The following is a 23,668-nucleotide window of genomic DNA, read 5'->3' as shown; positions in this document are numbered from 1 at the left end:
GTTTCTACAGCAAGAAGGGTTGTTTTGTTCTCTTAAAAGTTATTTCCTGAAAGATGATGAACAGAGGGAGGATGAGGGAAGAGGATAAACAAGTGCTTGTGGTAAGACGAAGGATAGGGCTAGAGGGAAGACCGCCAAAAGTGCTTTAGCTTTTGAGATGCTGGTCGTAGAACAAAGCACAACAGAATTTCTGCAGATTCTCTTCAGTCTCCCAGAAAATTAAATTGAATCTTGTATAAAAATATTTTTCTGCAAAACTGGTTAAAGGGACAGATACTGTGACACACCCATACATAAAAGAAGTGCCAAATAAACTCAGCAAGGCAAGGTTTTTTTAAGTAAACACCGCTGTTCAGTTGTCAGATCAGTGTCAGACTAAATTGGTTTACTTAAGTTGCCAACACTTAGGAACAAAGAGTTAACTTCACTTCTCATTTTTAGGTTGAAACAATGTCACTAAATTAAGTACATACAGCAAAATTTCAAGTAAACTTAACAATTAGATATTGAATTGACATAACTTGAGATTAATAGAGGCTATGACCCAAATTCGCTGTGATAGTTGGTAGGGGGTTCTTCAAATGTAAAATAGGCAGAAAATGTTAACAAATGCATCATCCCACCATGTGCATTTGTTGACATCATGGTAACTCAGAGTGTAAACAGCTGACGCAGAGGGATACCTAAAATGACACACGGAGGGTCTTAGTTTTCTTTGGCTATATTCAATTTCTGCCAATTTACTATCCCCCAAATCCTACCCCAATGGACCTTAAAAATTAGCTCCACCTTGGCTAAATACAACCCTACAATGCTACTTACATGTGAATGCATCAATAATGACAATCCAGTAGTATAAAACTGGTACAAGGTCCATTCTGCTGCATAATCAGTATTTTCAATTTTGGTTAGTTTTAGTTAAGTAATTTTTCACTGCAAGATTTTCACTTGTTATGGTGTGCTTCTTTACAGATTGTTTTTTTTCATATATATATTTAAGAGAGGGATCTCAATACCCCTCTCACCACTGAGAGTTACCCCCCCCCCTTTAGAGTAACTTGGGTCCCTTTGGATGGTCCCACTCCCCAGACTGGGAAACGTATGTTTCCCTAATCAATGCGCAATTGAGTATTTAATATTATATACCATATATATCCACTTCTTACCGCAGGACAATTTCTATTATATTCTATTATTATTGGTTCAATTAGTAGTAGTAGCAGTACACAGTTATCTAACCTGTGGTGGCCTGGATTATGGAGCTTTAGTTCAACTGTCTGACACTCTCGCTGTGAGCCTTCTCACAATGTCCTCACTCCTCTCTACAGTCTCTTAGCTCAGCAAGGGGCATTACTGAAACTGTGAACTCTTTTAGGGTAACTGTGTGTCTTTGTTGTGGAAAAAAGAGCTTGACAACTCAAATCAAACAATCACAATCTACCCACGACAAAATTTCATGGTGACTGACAGATCTAAATGGCAGCCTGCACTGCCAATCCCACACACTGGAAAGAGCAAAAAACGAACATTCCCAAGACCTCAAGTCATACTGACTTTTGGTCTGACCTCACAACATTATTTCATCTCTGTCTGCTTTTTGTGTCAATTATCACCTATAATATCCCACAGTTATTAACACTTATTTCCACAGTCTTTTTACACCTTCTCCCAGTGTGTTACATTCAAAGTGGATCCGTTTAGAGCTGGCATGTAAAATGATTTTTCATTCAACCAGAAGCAAGTACTTGTGACTGGATACTATGGCACATGCGTAAGACACTGAACCCCAGCATGGTTGGGTAAAGGGAATGACTTCACTGACCAACCACCCGGCCAGCTTACTGTAATTTCTTAAGTTTGGCTACGTCAGCCATGAAATATCTCTAAATATACGCTCATTCAGTAAGCATGGCATGAGATTTGATTTAGGAACTCGTGTTACAGATTGGGACTGAAGCAGAACTGATATGGATAAAGCTGGAGTCACCACAGCTGGCTCAGCACAACAGCTAAACAACAAACCAACCACACTGTCAAGTGGTGTGAGATTTACTGTATGGTCTAATCAAAGAAGATCATGTGGATACCTTATGCTAGATGACTGAACTGAGTATCTAAATACAACTAAAAGTTATGAGACATATTGCATTCATTCAAGTCGTGAATTCAGAGCTCTTGACCCCACTGGAAAGCAGCATTAACCTCTGTAGATTCTGCATATGCATGCAGCATGGTGGAGGATGTTCAAAACATTAGCAGGTAATTCTATTGCAGCCACCGTACTAGCCGTCGTATCCAACTGAAGGCATCATAGATGAGCAATAATGGAAAGGCAAGCCCCTTATACTCGGGAGCAACCACGTATGAGGGATTTTTGTGCAAGGTGATAGTCCACAATTTCACAGAGGAACTGTAAATACAAAACTTCTGGTTGATCCGCTCAGCTTTTGAAGAGTTATGCAACGCAATAACACCTTTTGTAACACCTGCTGCATCATGCCAAGCTTCCTATACTGACAAGCACATAGCCATAGCATCATGTGACCTATAAAAGCCAAAAAAGTGTTTGCATTGCAGTTTTGTGAAACAGGGCTTTTTCGAATTGCCTGAAATACCTCCTCATGCAAGCGTAAAAATGTTTTTGTGATAAATGAGAGGGTTTATTTTTTTTTTTTTTTTTAGAAATTAACATGTTTCCATTAGGCATACTTTATATTAGCAATTTCAGTTTGCGCAGTTTGAGGCTTAATGGAAACCCGCCTTGTGATAAGTCATGTACAGGCTGTATTACCTCAGTGAGTCACTGCAGTGTATTGTAGTTTAATAGTTAACCAATGTGTACCTGGTAAACACACACCACAAACAAACATCATGTAGTTCTACAGAATATTAAAATAGATGGACACAGTACCAGCTCCTGTTCTGTATTTCTCTGTATGTGTGAGTGGTTTATGAGTCATAGAAGCATGTGTTTAAAGCGTCCACCGCATCCTGCCAAAAACTGCACAATGGTCAGTCTTTAAGTCCATCTGTCTGTCTTACTCTCTCTGTCTGTTTTTTTTTTTTTCCGTGTCCATGTCTGTCTCACACACATTGCTGAGAGGCAGAGGAGCAGCCAACAATAGTGAATTGGCCAGCAGTTGATTTGGCTTGTTGACATAGTATCAGTGTTATCACATGAGCCAGTTGTCAGCTTCCAACCCCGGTTAAGCACCAGCAGAAAAAAAAAATCCAAGGTCCTTCTGTCGATGTATTCACATGGGAACACAAAACATCGACTGTGCTCTCTTTTTCTATTTAAATGGAACGTGTGACAGTACTGTTTTTGTTATTATTTTATAGGATTTGGTGTTTTATATTTCTTTAAATTTAATAGCTCTTGGCTAGCTTTAGGCTGTTTTTAGAACAACTTTGAAATGCTTCCAGAGGATGTGATGTGACTTCCTCTCTATTCATTTCATTGATATTTCAAAGATTCAGAGATTAATCAATTAATTTAAAAAAGATTAGCAAATTATTCAGTAATGAATTAAACAGTTGTTGCAGCCTGTAACAGCACTGTTATGCCATGGCAACTGCAGAATATGCAGTTGTACACTAAGATCTTTAAAATGTGGCCTTTTTTTTAGGTGTCTTACTATGCAGATAAACACTTATCTTTTCTTTATTTGCATGTATGTCATTATTTGACAGACAGGAAAACAGGAAAATTACATGGAACTAAGGTTCCCAACTGGAGTCAGCCTGTGTGAGGCTGATTGCCTTAATTCATGACATTACGTAAGCCTTGAATCAGACTTATTTCTATTATGACATATGTTGTTTTGCCTAGCAAAATGTTAAAACTAGAGTTTGTAACTTTCACGAAAATAAATTTTGTCATAATTGCTGAAATTGTAAACCTTTCCAGCCAGTAGTACATGAGACAGACATATTTTAGTGGACTGTTTAGCTGTAAAATGAATGTTTGTGACTTGGCTGCCATGTGGAAAACATTTGAACCAAAACAAAGCACAAGAGCAAACCTTCTCACTTAACAGCTAAACAGCACACTAAAAAACATTTCTTAGAACATATTAGGAAAGAAAAAGGTAACACAGTTACAGAGTATTTAAGTACTTGACTTGGCTGCCATGCTGAAAACAGTCGAACCAAAACGAAGCACCACCCACCAGCCAGAGCAAATATTCTCACTTTACAGCTAAACAGTACACTAAAAGAGTGAAAACATGTGAGGAGAGAAATAGGTAACACCGTAACAGAGTATTGATTCATACTTAATCATCGCTGCCTAGTTTGACAGTTTGACCACAGTTCACGAGCAGTGATTGACAGCTGCATTCGAGACTCCTCGGCTCTGATTGGTTGTTTTCCTTCAATCACAGTGGCTTCTTGCAAATGCCATTGGAAGCACAATGAGGAAAATAAAAATATGATTTGTTTATTCTTCAGTTTGGTTTGACTGTTCAATATGGCGTCAAGGTCACAAACATTCTCATTTTACAACTTCACAGTACACTAAAATATATCTGTTTCATGTATGACTGTCTGGATATAGTCAAAGTTTGTAGATACATGACAAATTTATTTCCAACTACAGCTTTAAGGGTGTATGGTGAATTCATGCTTCATGTAAATATTTATCTATCTACAATGTGGTTTGTATTGAGCAATGACAATACTGTACCCACCACTTAATTACAGCAGATGACTAATGTTACAGTCAGTAATGGAGCAGTATGACAAGTTAAAACAGTCAGATGACAGCGAGCGTGTTCAAGCAGGACGCTCACTACTCAGCTGAATCAAAACCCACCAGTGTGTTTCCCAGGAAAGTGTGTCACAATCAGAAAAGTCAAGGCCTTCTGGAAAGATCTTCCTGGGTTTCGGCCACAACGGTGGAATTCACTCTGACAAGATTCAGCACATCACTGCAGAGACAGAGAGACGTGTGAGAGGAGAGGGAAGAGAAAAAGGGGGAGGGATAGGAAGGAAAGGTATGAGGAGAGGAGGAAGAATGAGCGGAGGAAGAATGAGTGGAGGAAGAATTCCTGCGTGTAGAGACTGGTAGCAGCAGAGCTCTGACAGTTCACAAAGTTACACTCACTGATAAAGCCTGTTTGCAGAATGAATAATCAGTAATCTGCTGCAGATCACTATTTGAACACAATCTACCTAAACTTGCCTGATGGTGATACATGTGTTTAAATTGACATAATGCATTCAATTGCAAACTGTAAAAAAGTGTGTAAAATGTGCAGTTTATATATTATTATTTTTTGTATTTAAATTGTCAAATAGAGAAACTAGTCACTACAGTGGCATGTATGAGTATGCGGTATGATACAGCCTTGGGCTGAACATCCTGTGAGTCAATCAGGATTTACCAATATAAAGTGGCAAAAGGGTGAGGCTGGTCTGAAGGACAGAGACATACTGAACTGAAAGACTGTTCAAAGAGCTGCTAATATAGATGCAGCATTGTAGGTTTAGTGCATAATACATATATTGCATTTAAGATCTTATTGACAATAGGGATTTATAGTTCTCCTTCTGGACCTCATCACTTTAGCCTGATGCTATCTTGAGTGCTATCTTAAGGCTCAAATTTAAACATAAGTTTTTTTGACTAAAAATGTAGTAGCCAATTAAACTAGAATAACAAATAAATAAATACATAAAAATAAAATGATAAAATTAAACTTGCTGTAGCTTTTCTTTTTGTTTAAGCTTTTGTGCATCAGTTTTTCTAAAATGTAGGGGAGACTGGGGACGGTTGCAACAGCTCTCATTCTTCCAATCAGAAACATGTTAGAGCAATGACACTCATTCTGCACATGCACAGGTGGGACAAGGGTTAGTTAAAAAATGTGCGTTATTATTCAGTATAGCCTATATTTAAATATGCACAAGTCACTGTTGGTTTTATAATCATTGAAGTTAATATAATACAATGATCATTTTATTGTTTTATATTGACATTACCTTGTTATAAATATCCATCAGTAAAAAGTAAATCACTCTTATACTTATAATACTGTAAAGGAACCATGTTTCAGCATTCGAAAAGTGTACTTTTCAGCACTTCAGCCTTTCAGCTAATTAACCCTTTGAAACCTGGAGCAACATCCCATTCTTGTGCTGCTTTCATACATCTTTCACAAGAACTTATCCAATGATCCCTGGGCACATCCTGCAATTTTTATGAGCAACTTGGAAAGAAATGTTCCACTAATTGCAAGGAATTTGAAGATTTAGAAAGTTAGCTAGGGGAAAATATACATGCAATGATCATAATTACATATTTTAAATTGTATTACAAAATTTCTTTGTAAGCACTTTTTTTCCAGGTCATTTACTTGTGTGTGTGATTTTTTTTTTTTACTTTGTTTTGTGCTCTTTTTTTGTTTGTTTTGTTTTATTGTTGTTTTTTCCTCTTGTTTTTAATTTTCAGGTAATTGTACTTTTCACTAATTTTTGCCAATTTTTGGATCATTTCTTCTTTCATTGTTCATTGCCTTCTCATGATGTTTTTGACAGAAATCAAGCCAATTTTCTTAGGTTTCAAAGGCTTAAGCTTGGACATGATTGTTTTCAAATTAGAATCTATTAGCATTAACATAACAGTTGGCTATATAGTGAAAAGACAACGCTATCAAATGACAGTTTCCATTAAATATGTTTATGTGTCCTATGTGGTCAGACTTTATATATATATACATTATATATATATATATATATATCTATATATATCATATATATACACTCTATATGTGTATATATATATATATATATATATGTATGTGTGTGTGTGTGTGTATGTGTATATGTATATGTATATATATATATATATATATATATGTGGGTCAGACAGGACTGCTGATGGCAGGGAGGCGGAGGAGGGTTGGTGGTTGGTTGGTTGGTTTCAGAGAGGGAGTGGCGCGGAGGGGAGGAGCGGTTCTCCTCACGGGCGGTGTCAGCTGAAGAAAACGGGACAGAGGAGCAGCAAGAGGCCGACACAGGGATTCATTTCCCCGGGTGATTGTACTGAGAAGCATCAGCGGACTTCAGGTAAGAGGAAGGAGCTTTTCAGGGCGTTTTCCCGTGGCTCAGGAGTCGTGTCCTGCTGACAGTGAGGATTTATAACTCACTGCGGCACAGCTGCGGCTCTTACATCCAGATAATAACTTTAAAACATTTCTCAGCGAACCGTGTGACATGTGAATTAAAAAACAAACGATACCAGTAGCTAAAAATGCGCAGTATTTGTGAGTAATGTAGCATTAAGCTAGCTAGTTTAGACACTTAATTATCTACTTCCACAATATTTCCAGTGAACGTTATTTAATGTTAATGCCGTGTACATGCATGTGTGCTTGTTTTATTTAATTTGTACTACAATTTTATCAGTACAGGCAATTATGTGAGAGGCTTCTATTCGACATTGCCTGTTCAAAGTGTGCATTATGCTAGCTGATTTATGGATAAGCCCATGTAGCTAGCTCAAGGAATCAAATCTTTTTTCTTTTTCTAAGATTATGATTAGATTTTGCCAAGACAATCCTTTTCTTGAAGTAAATGCTTGCAATAATGCTTGTAATAGTAAATTTCTTGGTACAAGTTTAAACAAACACTTTTATAGTGTTTATTTCCCATACATAGGCTTTTAAGTGTTTTTCTAAATTTGTAAATTATACTGTAGTCCTAGATACATGGCCATGTGTGGGGGGTGGGGGGGGGTGGGGAGGGTGTAGGTGTGAGGTCCATCAGGATTCCTATCACACACTCACACACACTCTTTCAATCATGTGCATCACTGCTGGTGTGGCTGGATGACACAATGAATCCTCAGAATGTGAATCTGGAGGACAAATTGTCCACACAATGCAGTGCCATTAATTATTTATGGGATTTGATGACCGATTTATGTTTTCAATTTTTTTAATCAGTGTAGTTTGGTGTTGTCCCTTTCTGGTTAACCTGGATCAACACTGCTTTTCCTGTGCAGCACTCGGACACCTGTCACAAGCAAATGGTTTAATTTCTTTCAGAAACACGGGGAAAAATGCAATGACCAACTTGGCAATAAATGTCCCACACATTGCAAAAAAATAGCAAAAGGTAGCAAGGACAATTACCTGGAAATAAATTGAAAATTAGTTTGAAAAAAATTGGTGACAATGATCACAGAAACGTTTAAAAAATACTGAAAAATGGCCAAAAAACTATCATGAATATGTATAATTGAATTTTAAAATTATGTTACAGGAAGAAAAAAAAAATTATTTGGATGTTCTGCAATTTCTCGAGGTCATTTTCTTGTTTCTTTTACTAATTTCTTGCTATTTTTGGGCCATGTGTTTTTAAGTTGCTCACTGCCTCCTTACTATGTTTTTGAAAGAAATGAAGACATTTTGCTCAGGTCTCAAAGGGTTAAGGACAGCAAAGACTTTATCAGCTGGCATGTTCCACCACACTGGCACAGATACAGATAGCCTATTTCCTAAATCATGCTGTATTCAAATGTGATGTTATTTAATTTGGCATTTATGTGTATTCTAGGTAATACTGGCATAAATGCACATCTAATCTACCCCTACTTTATAGCCAGAAAACAGAGCAAGGACAAACCTTAGAGGCATTCACTGTTCTTGGGTGTAGCAGGGGACATCTTGTGGCAGTAAGGATGTTTTTCTGTAATCCAACAATTGAGCATGAACACTGAAAAAGTTAAAACGATTTAGAATTGCAAAAACACAAAAATTAAAGATTAAAAATATAGCTTCCTTTTTTTATGTGCAATGCAATGATTAGAAAATGCTCCACGCTGTCCAGTTTGGTAAATCAATAACTATTGTTTTAAGGTCTTCCATTTCCATTAGAAGGTCTGTATTGTTTGTACAGGCCTGTTTTGCATAAGGGAGAATACATGGCCATACATTATTCAAATAACCTCGACAATAGATAGCTGACATTAAGTAATGTGTCATCTGACCACGAATATTACATTATTTTCTTAGGAGAGGCTCAAACAAACTGTATTTGTCTCAGCTGTTTTTGGGGACAGTCGTGGCCCTGTGATTACCTGCCTGTATCTCAGTGTGTATGCATTACTAAGCAGCCAATTTGTTTGCATGTTGGTGCTGAAGCGTAGTCGATTTGATTATGTGCCAGTGCTGCAACATGATCATGGCACGTGAAATCTTTTAGTCTGAGAGGAATCCTAATAGAAATTAAGTGAATTTCGATGTGAAAAGGTGATTTGGAATAAAACAAATAGTGAAAGCAGTAATTTAAGAGAATTTTCTCACCAGTGTCAAGCTAATGTTCTTTCAAAGTCTTAGGTTGAAAAAGTGGAGAAAAATCATCAAATCAAATATTTTAATGGATGTCAAAACAAGGAAAATTGTATTTTGGTTTATCTGTTCCATTGCCCTCTTTTTCTGTGATGTTTGGAGTTAGATATCATGATATCTCAGGCTTACAATGCATTATTTGTGTGGATGGCTTTGGCTTCCAGACTTTATTGATTGCCTGTGGATGTAATACATCAAGTTGCCATAAGGTTTTTGTCTCAGCGTGCAGGACTCTGCACTCTACAGCAGAGAGCTCTCTGAATCATACAGTATAGTCTAATCACATTTACTCTTACTGCTGGGACTTTATATCAAGGCTAATATTCTCTATATCATTATCTGATGTATGATGCATTAAGCTGCCATGCAACTACCGAGCTTTGCTTTTGCTACATTAGGACTTATGTGAAGGGATATGAATGCCAAAACAAAGCTACCTCACTTCATTGGCGTATCAGGTGGTATCAAAGGGGCAGCTATCCCAAATTAAAAAGAAATATTTTTGTACAGTATGCCTCAAAAAACCTTTAGTAGATACCACCTTTGGTCTGCTTTTGGGATGTGTTAAGACTTCAGTCAGCTGAAAATGTGGTGAACCGTGTGTTTTTTGGATACTTTTGAGTGTATTTGTGGTAGCTGACAATATATATACGATTGATGATTTTAAGTTTGTGATTTGCCTGGTGGTGGTTAATTTATCTGTCAATCTGATCAGAGCATCGGGTCCATGGATGACAGGACAAGCTGCTGCGAGTGAATGCAAACTTTTAGACCCAGCAGTTGATTTAGATTTCAAAGCACCTGGCATTCTGCTGCTTTGTCTGTGCCCAGAGTACGCTGTCTGCTCCAACAGTATGGAGTAATAAATAACCAACAGTATGGATATTTCAACAGAGCTCCTAATGAACAATCCAGCTCCACAAATAGAAAATCTATTAATGGCGGCAAATGTTTTAATTCTGGCTGGCCGCCACAAATTAATGGATGTGTGGGAAACCGTGTTGGAGAGGCCAAAACATCATCTCAATCGTGTTTGGGAAGTGTCAAGGGCACAAGATCTCAAAACGTAAAACAAAAAAACCAAACAAATTATGTCCATAGTGAAATTCCACTATGACTGTAGTTTATTTATAGCAGAAAATCATTGGGACTGTCATTTAAAGTTAGATTTTTTTGGCTATTTGGGTGAAATCATGCTTTAACCTTTAGCCAAGGCAGTAATAAATATGCAGGTCTATGATTCTATGTACAGTCTCCAGCGGATCATTTCGTGTTTTGGGGGAGCTACGCGTATTTTATACATTAGCTGTAATATGAATAGCTTTCTAAGAGAGCTATAATACGAATTGTCTATGCCCTCCATTACAGAATCATATTACATCAAAGGCAATCTACATCTATTAGATGTTATAAGGATCTCTAGGCTGATGTAACTAGCATGCTAAATGGCTCCTTGTATAATAGATCAAGCTACTATCTGTTTTCCTGGCTGAGTTAACAGAGCTGTGCTGTTAGAGAGTGTGCCCCCAGGCTGGCCCAAGCATGTAACGGTAAATAGAGGAAAAACGGACACGCCCCGATATCATATCCCATAGACTGAGCTAATAGAGCCTCGAGCCATCTTATTTAACAAATTCCTTTTACTCTGAGATGCCCGAGTTCAATACAGAAACCCAAGAAACCAACAGCAGGACAACAGGCTGAAAAGATTTATAAAAAGTGGGACTATGTAACTCTTAAAAGGAGAAATAACACATGAAAATCTCAATTTTATAGGCATAGAACTCTTGTTTTGCTGAGTTCCACATAAAGGGGTTTTGCTGTTAAAGGCTTCGGTGGCCTGGTGTGACCAATAGCTTATGTTGGCTATTGTTAGCTAGTTTATTAAACTTTACTGACTCTTCTCTACTTGAAGAGTGGCGACACTAAGTTTTAGCATTTGTAGTAATCTCATGATTGTCTTTTTTTCACCACAGTGCTGCTGTTCAGCAAAACTTAAAAAGGGTTCCATGAATGCACTTATATTTCTTTCCTCGGCATGCAAAATGGCAACAGTATTGCAAGAATAAGTATTGCGATAACAATAATAGCAAGAAAATAAATAAATAAATAAATTAATTAATAAAAGAAAAAAGAAGAAAAAAAAAAAAATTCACATCCGTATTTAAGATGTTGTCTCACAGATTTAATCAAGTCTGATAGAGGTCTATAGAGGTATTTATTAATCCAGATTGTTTTGACCGGTTTACTCAAGATAAGCCACAGATCTTGTGAGCAGTTTAATGTAGTAACTATTTTAATGTTTACAAGCCATTAATGTTTACAAGCCTCTCGTCCATGAGTAGATGCTCTATAACCTCTGCGCAGTGATACGATCTGTGGTTGTAGTTTAGTCTAAGGAAGATTTTTTCTAGAAATAGGTGATATAATGTGTAAAGAGTTCAAATTGTAAATGCAGCTACTGTGCTATTTTATAGGAGTCAGCATGTCAGCAATTGTGAGCGCCGAGGAGATGGAGGAGATCGTGGAGGGCTTCCAGAAAGTGGGTGAGTGAAATGTGTGTGTGTGTATTTTGCAGGGACCCATCAGACAATGATGAATCAGTCAAACCTGTTCAAAGTGGGGTGCAGCATCGTACAATCACGTTTGTATACATGGTGTTTGCACCATCTGACAGACAGTTTTATCCTGCGAAATATGACAAGACGTGAAACCTTGGATGCACCCTCATTTAAGTGATCGCTCAAAGGTCCAATGAGTAGGATTTAGAGGAACATATGAGCAGAAATTGAAAATAATATATTGTAATAAGTATGTTTGTCTTTAGTCTATAATTAAATTGTTGTTTGTTTGTGTTGTTTTCAGTATCTCAGAATAAGCCATTTATATCTACATAGGGAGTGGGTCCTCATTCATGGATTTTGTTTCCTTAACAAAGTGCTGGGCTAGCTGTTTCTTTCAGTTTAAGTCTTAATGCTAAGCTAACTGTCTCCTGGCGTAAGCTTTCTTTTTAACCACTAGTGACACTGTGTTTTTAACTGCAAATATTTACTCCTCTATTGTAAACAACTATGAACACATGTAAATCACGCAGAGGCTAAATCTAGTCCCACCAGACTCCAGGTGTTTAGATGATACTGACTGAATCATGAGCAGCGTAGACTCAAAATAATAAAGTTTTTATCTTTCCTCTTGGCTCCACCCCACTTCTTTAGATGTGGATGGTAATGGTTACATCACCGCCTGTGAACTCAGCAGTCTTTTCCGTGAGGTGGGTTTTACTATGCCTGGTTTCAAGATCAGAGAACTCCTTAAGAAGCTGGACAAAGACAACGACAGTCGCATCAGCATGGAAGAGTTCACGGCTGTAGGTAACACTAACTAACTCACTAACTCACTTACTAACTCTCAACCAACCAACTAAACTGATTAACAACTTTACTAACAGTAAACTAATTATCAACTAAATGTAAATTGGTTATCATCTGACAACATTTTAACATTGATTTAGCAATGGCCAACATTTCCGAGGGTCCAGTGTAGACAGCAGATATCTGGATAACTTAAATATCCAGGTTAAGACTTCCTCTTACATTCGTTGGTTGTTGTTTACAGTCTGATTAGCATCTGATTTGCAAGTTAGAGTTGTTGATCCTTTTGTCAGATGTAACCAGCTAATAAACCAATTAAAAGCTAAACTGTGTTATCAGACGATAGCTGATGGGTTTTGTTTTTTGGCCAGTGTCTTCTGCCTCCTTTGCTCTCCACAGGGACTTTTTACCTGCCTCTCAGATGTGATTTTTAAATCTACTTAGACTACATTAGACTTGAAACTGAGACCAGAACGCTTTCTGTACCAAACTCTTGTCTCGTTTCCCACAGATTCTGCACACATATGCAGATATCCGTTTATAGAAGTGAACTAAATGTTGATTAAGGTCACCCAATTAGTATAAAATTCATTAGAATTGATTCAAACTAAGGTACTGTCTGTGATAGTAACTGACTCTGAAACTAAATCAAGAGCTGACTGACTAACTATATTAATCAGTATCTTAAATAATAAAGACATATTTTGATTGACTCTAAGCATCTGCTTGTTTTTGTGTACACATTCAGATTTACAGGGAACTGAAGGATGACAAGGTAGCCGAGGGTTTCAAAAAAGCTCTCAACAAGAAAGAAGGCATCGTCAACATCGGGGGCACCAGCGAGATCTCAAGTGCAGGAACTCAGCATTCAATCTCTGGTAAGTAAAGCTCCCTTAACACAATTCCCATGGATGGATTACTGAGTGGGCCTACAGGGAACAGGTCCAGAGGCTGTCTCTGGCTTTCACCTGCAAAATGTTATTTAAGGACATGTACTGCCCAGAAAGAGACACAAAATGACTGCAAAGAAACACAAACAAAGACAGAAAATGACTACTAAGAGTTGCAAAGCATTTGCAGAGACACCAAATACCTATAAAGAGGAGGGCTTGGTGATAAAATGCAAAAGGATATCAATCGTGAATTAACTTTTCCTCGATTGAAATATGAGACTTAGTCAATAGAATGTCAATAGAATGTCGATAGAACGCATGTTTTGACAGACAACACAAACAGCCAAAGATAACAAGAATAGCGCTGCAGGGAGCCAAATGCAGTAAACGACTTTAACTCTAGAAAAGCTGAGTGTTTGATAACCGAGCTGTATGAGCTTCCACAGCGTTTCATCATAATGAAACAAACAGCTGATGGTCCGACAGCAGCTCCGTGAGACAGACAAACAGAGCAGAGCTTCACAGCACCAAAGTGTCGTAAACAGCCAAATTTGAAGCAGTGGAAAGTGACTTCTTTAGACTTCTACAGACCACTCTGTGTTAGTTTCAACTTTAATCAGACTTTGAATGAATTATTTAGAAACACCAGGACGCATCGCTCCGTGTCTCATCCAGCCGCTCACGCTGAGCTCTTGTTAATATTACCAGGGGCGGATGCAATGTTTTGGGGGCCTGGAGCCACAGGCACATTAACTTATTTTCACCCTTTCTCTCACTGGGAATGTTGGCAGGCTGTTGGCAGCTATAGGAGAAGTAGGCCTTCTCAAAAGTTGTTGTTTTTTTTCCTGAGTAAAATGATTAATAGCACATTTCTCAGAAGATTCACAGAAGTTGAAGTCAGAGTCCTGCAGTTGGGAGAGGTTGGCCACAATGTGCTTAGGTTTACCTGAAGTTTGTTCAAGATGGAGCTTTTAATTTTTATACAATGCTAGTCTAATAAATAATAATGAATCATATGTTTACCATGGCCAAGTAAAAACTGTCAGTGAACTATGATATCTTCATATCTCACTTAGGATTAAAAGGGAGCCTTTAAGCTTGACAGAAATAGTGATTTGACTTTTTTCCATATCACCCAACACTAATAAAGAGACACAAAACAACTACAAAGAGATGCAATATGACTTCAAATAAGGGCAAAACGACCACAAAGAGAGACAAAACAACCACATAAGGCATACAATGACTACAAAGAGATGTGGTTTGACTAAAAAATGGGATAATTCAGCCACAAAGAGAAACATAATGACTGCAAAGTGATGTCAAACAACTGCAAAGAGATAAAAACTGACCACAAGCAGACATACAACCATACAACCCAGAGTGAAGCATAATGACGCAAAACAACAACAAAAAGAGGCTGAACAGCTATAAATTCGGTGTTTCTTGCTCCTATGTAGCTGTGGCCTTCTAAACGTGTTCAGGGGCCTATTGTCTCGTAATGTCAATACCTGTAAAATGATATATGAGGGTTCCCTGTCCACTGTAATCAATGTCCTTAAGCCAAGACATTGATAATGAAAGGATGTGACACTTGATTCAACTGTATTTCAGAGCAGGAGCGCTTTGCCTTTGCCAACTACATCAACTCGTCTTTGGAGAAGGATCCAGACTGTGAACACGTCCTGCCCATCAACCCTGAAACAGAGGCTCTGTTTAAAGCAGTGGCAGACGGCATCATACTTTGGTAAACCTTCACAAATTTGACAAAAATCATATCAAAGAGTGACTCACTTCATCTGTACTTGTGTTTTCACAATTGGAATTTTTACCCTTATCCTTAATCTTACTTTCAGCTCCACTGATTTTGATATGTTTTTCTCACGTTTGCTTTTGCAGTAAACTCATCAACCTCTCTGTTCCCGACACCATTGATGAAAGAACCATAAACAAAAAGAAACTCACACCTTTCACCACACAGGTTAGTGCTGACTTCTCAGCTATATATGTTGGGTTTAGTGTGAATAACTTTCTTACATAAATCGTAAAGGACTTGAATTACCAGCCCACAGTTATATACTGCACTTGCAGTTTACATCCATGTCTGTGAAAACATGGGTGCTTCATACACATCTTTTGTGAGGTCAGAGTGTCCTTGACACTATTGACCATATTTGAATGAGTGGATGTTTGTGCCAAATTCGAAAAAAGAAAAATTCCATCAAGCTATTCATGAGATATTGCTTTCACAAAAATAAGACATACACAGCCGCAGTGACCTTGACCTTTACCAACAAAATCTCATCAGTTGATCGTTGAGTCCAAGTAGACATTTGTTTTAAGTCTGAAGAAATTCAAAATTTGTTCTTTAGATATTGCGTTCACAAGAATGGAATAGAAGAACAACCCGAAAACATAGTGCTTTCAGCCATGGCCATCACCAGGGCAGAGGCAAATATACACATAAATGAAGGCAATTCACAATCAATAAACAGCTAGCTTTTATTTTTTTACACTGATACCACCTTCATATCTAAATTTACATCACTGGTTATACATATTAACAATGTATTGAACCTTTATGATCCAACTTTATTTTTTCCACCAACAGGAGAATCTGAACTTGGCTCTGAACTCAGCCTCGGCCATCGGCTGCCAAGTTGTCAACATCGGAGCTCAAGATCTGAAGGAGGGAAAACCTCACCTGGTGCTTGGACTCCTCTGGCAGATTATCAAGATAGGACTGTTCGCTGATATAGAGCTGAGCCGCAATGAAGGTGTGTACACACACACACATACACACACAGACACACACACACACATACACACATACATACACACACACACACTCAGACGTGTCTGTAGATACAAAACCAGATGTAATGTTCCCACGCAGAGGAACTAAAAATGACAATATAACAGAGACTGCCAGCATGAAAACATAGCAACATAAAAGTAAGAATTATAACAAAGAATTATACATTTGACCAATACATGCTGACAATCTTTCTCATACAAACATTTTGCCTTGAATTGACGTTTATTCGCTGATCACTTCACCATCACATATCAACTTGTCTCTCTGTGCACAGCTATAGCAGCATTGCTGGAGGAAGGGGAGAGTCTGGAGGAGCTGATGAAGCTCAGTCCGGAGGAGCTGCTGCTGCGCTGGGCCAATTTCCATTTAAAGAAAGCTGGCATGTCCATATCAAACTTTTCTGGAGATATCAAGGTAGGGAAATCTCAGTGTGATTCCTAAAACTCTTACTGTAAAGAGTCATCTTATGGCTAAACCTCAGTTTCAAGCAAATACCTGTAGCCGTCTTCTCATATAAACTCTAGACAATGGCCAGATATCTGGTTGTTGTCTGGAGTTTCCCTTTCACACATGCAGCACACAACAGGAGATTGTGGCAGAAACATTCTCACATGAAAATACTTTGTTTGGTTTAATCACATTTCAAAAATGTGAATTGTTTGGTCTGAGGTTGCCACTTGACTTTCACTCACAGCTCCTCTGAGTAATGCATGTGTGAGAGGGGCTTGTGTCAGACAGCTTAATTCTTGTATTTCTTACTTTGTGTGTGTTTGTGTGCAGGACTCCAAGGCGTACTTCCACCTGCTTGAGCAGATTGCTCCAGATGGCAGCAAAGAGGACGTTCCACGGATTGAGATCGACATGACTGGTCTTTATGTAAGTTGATAAAGCGATGTCTGTGTGTAATATGCAACTTTTAAACTTAGTGGAATACTCTTGCTTACTGCTTTCTTTCCTCCATGTTGTTTACCCTATACATTAATGCAGTAATGACTTTTGACCTCACTGGATATTAAAAAATCTACAGAATCACACTGAGAATAAAAGTTTTAAACACACACACATGACAACAAAACAACAACAAAATGTTCATCTGTGTTTGTCTGTATGTCACCAGGAGAAGGATCTTACAAAGAGAGCAGAGCTTGTGCTCAAACAGGCCGACCGCCTCGGATGCCGACAGTTTGTAACTGCCACTGATATCGTCTCTGGAAATTCAAAGCTCAACATGGCCTTCGTAGCCACGCTCTTCAACAAATACCCGGCTCTCACCAAACCAGAGGACCAAGACTGGAATCTGATCAGTAAGCAGCATGGATGAATAATCCATGTCCATACATGTAGGATGCAGCTAACACCTGTGAGGCTAACTTCTCTCTCTCTTGATGTCTGTGTCAAGGTGAGACCAGAGAGGAGAGAACTTTCAGGAACTGGATGAACTCTCTCGGAGTCAGTCCACATGTTCACCATATCTACGGGTCGGTATAACAGCCTGAAATGACTTGCTGTAATGTTTATTTTCACTGCTTATTGCCACACTGTTACACAGAGTTTAAACACATCCATGTGTGTATATGTGTGTTCATGCAGTGACCTGCAGGATGCCATGGTGATTCTCCAGCTTTACGAAAAGATTAAGGTGCCAGTGGACTGGGAGTGCAAAGTCAACCGCCCTCCATTCAAGGGAGGAGCAGGGCTTTTAAAAAAGGTATGTGTACTGTACATACTACTTTGCTGCTTTAAAGAACGGATGTGAAACATGAAGCTAAAAGAGAACCTATCATGTTCATTTTCAGGTTCATACTTCATACTCATTTTGGTCTCTACTAGAACGTGTTTACATGCTTCACTATTCAAAAAACATGTTATATTTCCTCATTCCATCTGCTTGAATATACCTGTTTTCACCCTCTGGTGAAACACTTCGTTTTAGTGTCTGTCTCTTAAAGCCCTCCTTCTGAAACAGCCCAGTCTGCTCTGATTGTTTCTGTTTTTGTTTCTGTGTCTTCCACTTTTTGGCATCTCTGCACCATCATTGCAGCCGGGAAATGACTGTAACCAAAATTTTCACAGGTGGACATGTTCCTCTGACATTAGCATGCAGCTACATGTAGCAGTGTGACCTATATAATTTCGAGTCCCTGGATTAGATGACCATATAAAAAAAAAATCTTTTATGATCAAATATTAATTTGTCTCAAATAAAGAAAAAATATTGGAAACAGAACATTCAGAATGTTCTGAAGTCCCCTTCAATGAGGAAGAAATTCAATTATCGAAAATAATTACGTTTAAAAAAAGAAAGTAAAACTGTCTCATTTTGAACTCATTTTCATGCGTTGTTGTGAAATAAATGACTTTATGTGTGTGTGTACAACAGATGGAAAATTGCAATTATGCTGTTAAACTGGGTAAGGACAAAGCTGGTTTCTCCCTGGTGGGGATTGGCGGACAGGACCTCTACGATGGAAATTCGACTCTAACTCTGGCATTGGTTTGGCAGCTGATGAGAAGGTGACAGTGAAACTTAATTTTATTATATAGTAACTCTGACATGTTTAGAAAAATACCATTAAAAAGGAAAAACAGCATTGAGAAGAGGGACAAGCATCTATGTTTAAGTTACTATACAGCTGATGAACACGTGAAAATACACCAGAGAAGGAGTGAAGAATTTCCCCTTTTTGCACCTGAATTTAATGGGGTTTATAGGAGATGTAGTATTGATTTGCTAAATATTATCATTTACTTTGGACATCAGAGCACAGTTAACTGTTTACGTAATTAATAACAACAAGATACTGAAATAGATTTTACATTCATTGTTTGATTTTTATAACAGTAGCATGTTGGACCTTAAAATATTTATACAAAATATTTATCTCACTGGTTGTACCCCAAGATCCACACCGGATTTAACTGTTGATATTCTCACATGTGATCTTATTATCTACACGCAGGTACACGTTAAATATTCTTGAAAACCTTGGAGATGGAGAAGTTGCAGGAGATGATTTGATAATTTCATGGGTCAACAAGACTTTGGCTGACGCTGGCAAGAGTTCCTCAATCAAAAGCTTCAAGGTGAGCATAACTTCAGTTTTTAAACGTATAGTTTTACAACACAACCATCCTGTGTGCAGTATCATTGTTTTAAGTAAAAGGTCAGTTCTTGCCTTGGTTTTTAAAGTGTGTTGCATGTATGTGATACGTGTTTGATATGAGTGTGATTATTCCCCTTTTTTAGGACAAAACGATCGGTACCAGTATGCCAGTTCTGGACCTGATTGATGCCATTCAGCCAGATAGTGTGAACTTTGAGCTGGTTCAAACAGGAAGTCTGTCAGACGAAGACAAACTCAACAATGCAAAGTAATCGCCCACTAGCTTTCTTGCTTTCTTTATTCCGAGTTGCTGCGTTTTTGCATCATATTTGTGACTACATTCTGAGCGTGTAATGGGATATTTAGAGCACAGGATTAGTCTACATGTCTGTGCAATCTAAGCTTTCAGGAACAGTGTCGGGCTTTGAAGCCAATCTTACACAGTGGCCAAAAGTGGAATTAAATCATACTGGTCTGCCATGTGATGCCAAAAAGTCTCTTTCACCATAGACTTTAATTGTAAAAGAGATGTCCGTAAAACACTTGATACATTTTTTTGAGCATCACAACCCCTGCAAAATGACTCATTTCATGACCGGGACTTGGTCAGTTCAGTCTGATAACATTTAAAAAGTTTAGAAGAGGTGCACATTAAGCAAGTCAAGCACTAACCAAAAGTTAGCCATTTGTCTGGAGGACGGTAGCCGGTCTGAAGCACTCGACTGTACTAAGCCACCGTGAGTCTCTATGAGTCCCAAAATGGTAGAGAGCCCAAGATAACTTCATACCAAACACTGAGCAAATTTCTGAAGAATGAACGAGGGCCTGCCTTCAAAGCTGTATCCAGTTCTCTTTACACATCCATTGTGCAATCAATGTGTGCGTGAATGTGAATGTATTTCTGATGAGCTGGAGACATCTTGTGTAGTAGCCCCAGCAGCCAGTGCAATGATGTGTACATGAATGGTGCTCATGTGTCAGATAAACACAGTCCAGTTTACCTGTACACTGTTACCGTGCACCACAATGCCAGCCAATCACAGTTTTGCAGTGGGTCATTTCTGATTAGCTATTATGAAGGTTATTATTGTGCACTAACTGTCGATAATATCACCAATTATTCCACCAAACATAACAAACATGCTTGCAATTTTTTTTTCCCCATGTTCAGCTTGTCCCATTGCAAATGCATGATTTTGACACAAATGTTTCCATAGTCTCCATATTTTAGCTGATAAAAGAAAATGTCAAACACAAATAAATGCATTTGATGTTAACCAAACAACTGTAAAATGCAAAGAGTGTCACAGTCTAATACGCTGCCATCGTGATCCTAACTATGATCCTTCCCTGCACCAGGTACGCCATTTCCATGGCGAGGAAGATCGGGGCAAAGGTCTACGCTCTGCCTGAGGACCTGGTAGAGATCAACCCTAAAATGGTGATGACCATCTTCGCCTGCCTGATGGGGAGAGGCATGAAAAAGGCATAAAGGAGATACACAAACACACGCTCTCAGACACACACTGACTGACTGTGTTCGCCTGTGTGACAGGATCAGACATGAAGAGAGTGCGCATCGCTGCATTTTCTTGATATTTAAAGCCATTCTTTGTTAGCCAAAATAGAAGTGTCACTTTATGAATCTTTTTTGCATTTGGGGTGGGTATTGTTGAAAAAATGACAACACCAGTACCAATACCAGTACCCTTAAAGAGATACCAATACCATTAGAATACTTTGATACCTGTTTTTGTTTACATGAAATACATTTTGAAAGTGTATTAAGGTCATTTTTCTGATTGTTTCAGTGACATCTCCGCATGCTGAACTGCCGCTCCGTCCAAATAAACACTTGACTACACCACACAACACTGTTTCGGTTGTAGCTGCTGTGGGAGTCGGCCAATCACATGTTGCATTAAATTGCAACACTTGTAGTGATTTGCTGCAAGCAAAACAATTTGTTTCTTGATCTGGGTACAAAAATAAACAAATGCAGGTATTGTCTGACTACTTGGTACTGAGTTATTTTTGTTGATACCTTAATGGTATTGAGTAGTGATTGATCTGAAAAGGATATTAAGTGTGTATTGACAAAAACAACAGTCATCCACGTAGGGCTAAAAAGGAAGTTCAGAGTAAAGTGAGACTTCTATTACAGCTACATGGTAAATATTTGTTTTTTTTCTGGATCTCAGTTTTCCTTTGGGACATATGGTGGTTGAGTGATTAGCAGAAGTGTCACTTTAAAAAACACTCAGCTTCCAATATTGCCTGTAGATATGAATATAAGTGTGAATGTGTCTAGACTGGCGACCAGTCCAGAGTGTGCCCAGAGCATGCTGGGATAGACTCCTGCCTGCCTGTGACCCTGATGTGGTGTAAGCCTGTTGAGAAAACAAATGAATATTTGTGGCTGTGAGACATGGGAAACATTTTAAGATAATGACAGCTTAACATTTCTCAGTGTGATTTTTCTAATTTCTCCTCAGCATTTGACTTTATTTGTCTCCAGTGAGACTGCAGTGTTACCTGCATTCTTGCCCCCCCCCCAGCCTCATTGCGGTAGAGTTTCCCATGTGTCACCGCCTATGCCAACTAAGTTCTGCTGTATCTTCCGATGTGCCAGACAACGCAAAGAACAAGCATTTATTGTACTTAAGCCATAATACGACATTCTTTACCAAATACCTTTTGGCCTTTTTTTATATATATGACTAAAGCTGTGTTAGAGAAAAGGCAGTTTATGTTGCTAGAAACTGTACAACCTTTGAAGTTCATGAGCTTACCCATTAATACTTACGTAATTAAAGTATTTTTACTGGGATTTTAAGGGAACGGTTATCAGATTTAAATGGATTGATGGACATCATTTTGCTTTACCATAAGACCTTATGTCTTTTATTAGGCACACATTTATGTATTTTTAATGGATTAACATAAATGCCAATCCTTAATTTGAACCTTAACAGGGGACTTTTTTTCTTTTTTTCCAGTTCCAGTGAAAATTGAATGCTATTCAGAAAACGTTAAAGATGTTAAATCATTTTTAAATACTTAAAACTTGCAGGTAATCAATTAAAATTCATTAACATATCAGTACAATCAATTACTTAAACTGAAATTAATTTATATTAAAAAAAACATTCAAAATCCTTTAATATGTCACAATCCATTGATGTGTCCATCACGAAACTGCAAATCTGGAATTAAATAGCTGAATACTGCATCTCTTAAAATGCCATTTATTGTATCTCGAAGATATATTCAACCCAAATGTAGATCAAAAGTTACCTTATAAACACCTTATAGAAATAATAAGCCACAGCTTCCATTTAAGATTAAATAGAAACAGTTTATTTTGTTGGTCGATGCAGCAGTTTCTTTTCTACGGATGAATTTTAACATGTTAAAGCTGCTACTGCTTTTGTATAAACTCAGTAAAACAGAAGACAATAAGCACCTACATTGTCTCAAACTGTTTGTCAGTGCACTGACTTCCTCTCTATGATTAAAATGCTGTCTAGAGACGATTTCCCAGACTGTAACAAATGCTGAGAAAAATTAGTTCAAAACTGTTTTGTTACTGACTGAGCAGCTATGATTGAAATATGACTTAAGTTATAAAAAAAAAGTCACCCTGAGACAGATTGCTGTGTAAGTCTAAATAATAGTTAATACTTTTGTCTTAATGCTGCAGTTGGATGTGCTTAATAGTTATCCAGACGTGTTGCTGCTGATATTAACATTCCACCATTGTTCTGTTATTATTTTATTTTATCCCAAATGTTTCTCAAATATTGTTTTACATACCAGCAATACTTCCAAATCTCAGTGTGTAAAATCAGATAAATAATGTTTAATAAAAGCATTTTTCCATATATTAGGATTGCTATCTGTTTTCTGTCCAAACTACAATCTTGACTATACTATAAAAAATGATTAAACTTGCACTTTTATTATGCATTAAAATCTAAAAAATAAATTGAAATAAATCATTATATGTGTCAAGTAAAAATGTGGCATCTTATTTTATGTGATGTAATATTTGGGATTTTAAATTGAGATTTAAAGAAGGCTTTTGTTATTTCTAGATTTTTGTTATTGTGTACACTACAGTATT

At 37.8% G+C, this 23,668-nt stretch overlaps 1 protein-coding gene across 1 annotated transcript; it reads left to right on the top strand.

Annotated features, from left to right (window-relative positions):
• The first annotated feature begins 7,002 nt into the window (after nucleotides 1–7,002).
• LOC121947902 (plastin-3-like) lies at nucleotides 7,003–23,429 on the top strand. The gene is made up of 16 exons (XM_042493085.1): nucleotides 7,003–7,071; nucleotides 11,834–11,902; nucleotides 12,572–12,723; nucleotides 13,476–13,605; nucleotides 15,235–15,367; nucleotides 15,520–15,601; nucleotides 16,232–16,397; nucleotides 16,713–16,852; nucleotides 17,219–17,314; nucleotides 17,556–17,742; nucleotides 17,838–17,916; nucleotides 18,029–18,146; nucleotides 18,819–18,952; nucleotides 19,399–19,522; nucleotides 19,686–19,810; nucleotides 20,902–23,429. Exons 2-16 carry the CDS (start codon nucleotides 11,842–11,844, stop codon nucleotides 21,032–21,034), a joined length of 1,860 nt encoding a protein of 619 aa, XP_042349019.1. The 5' UTR covers nucleotides 7,003–7,071; nucleotides 11,834–11,841; the 3' UTR covers nucleotides 21,035–23,429.
• Nucleotides 23,430–23,668: the final 239 nt, after the last annotated feature.

This window comes from Plectropomus leopardus, chromosome 9, assembly GCF_008729295.1.
Source record: "Plectropomus leopardus isolate mb chromosome 9, YSFRI_Pleo_2.0, whole genome shotgun sequence".
NCBI lineage: Eukaryota > Metazoa > Chordata > Actinopteri > Perciformes > Serranidae > Plectropomus > Plectropomus leopardus.
Note: the sequence above shows the minus strand (reverse complement) of the source record. Positions and strands in the feature narration are given on the sequence as shown.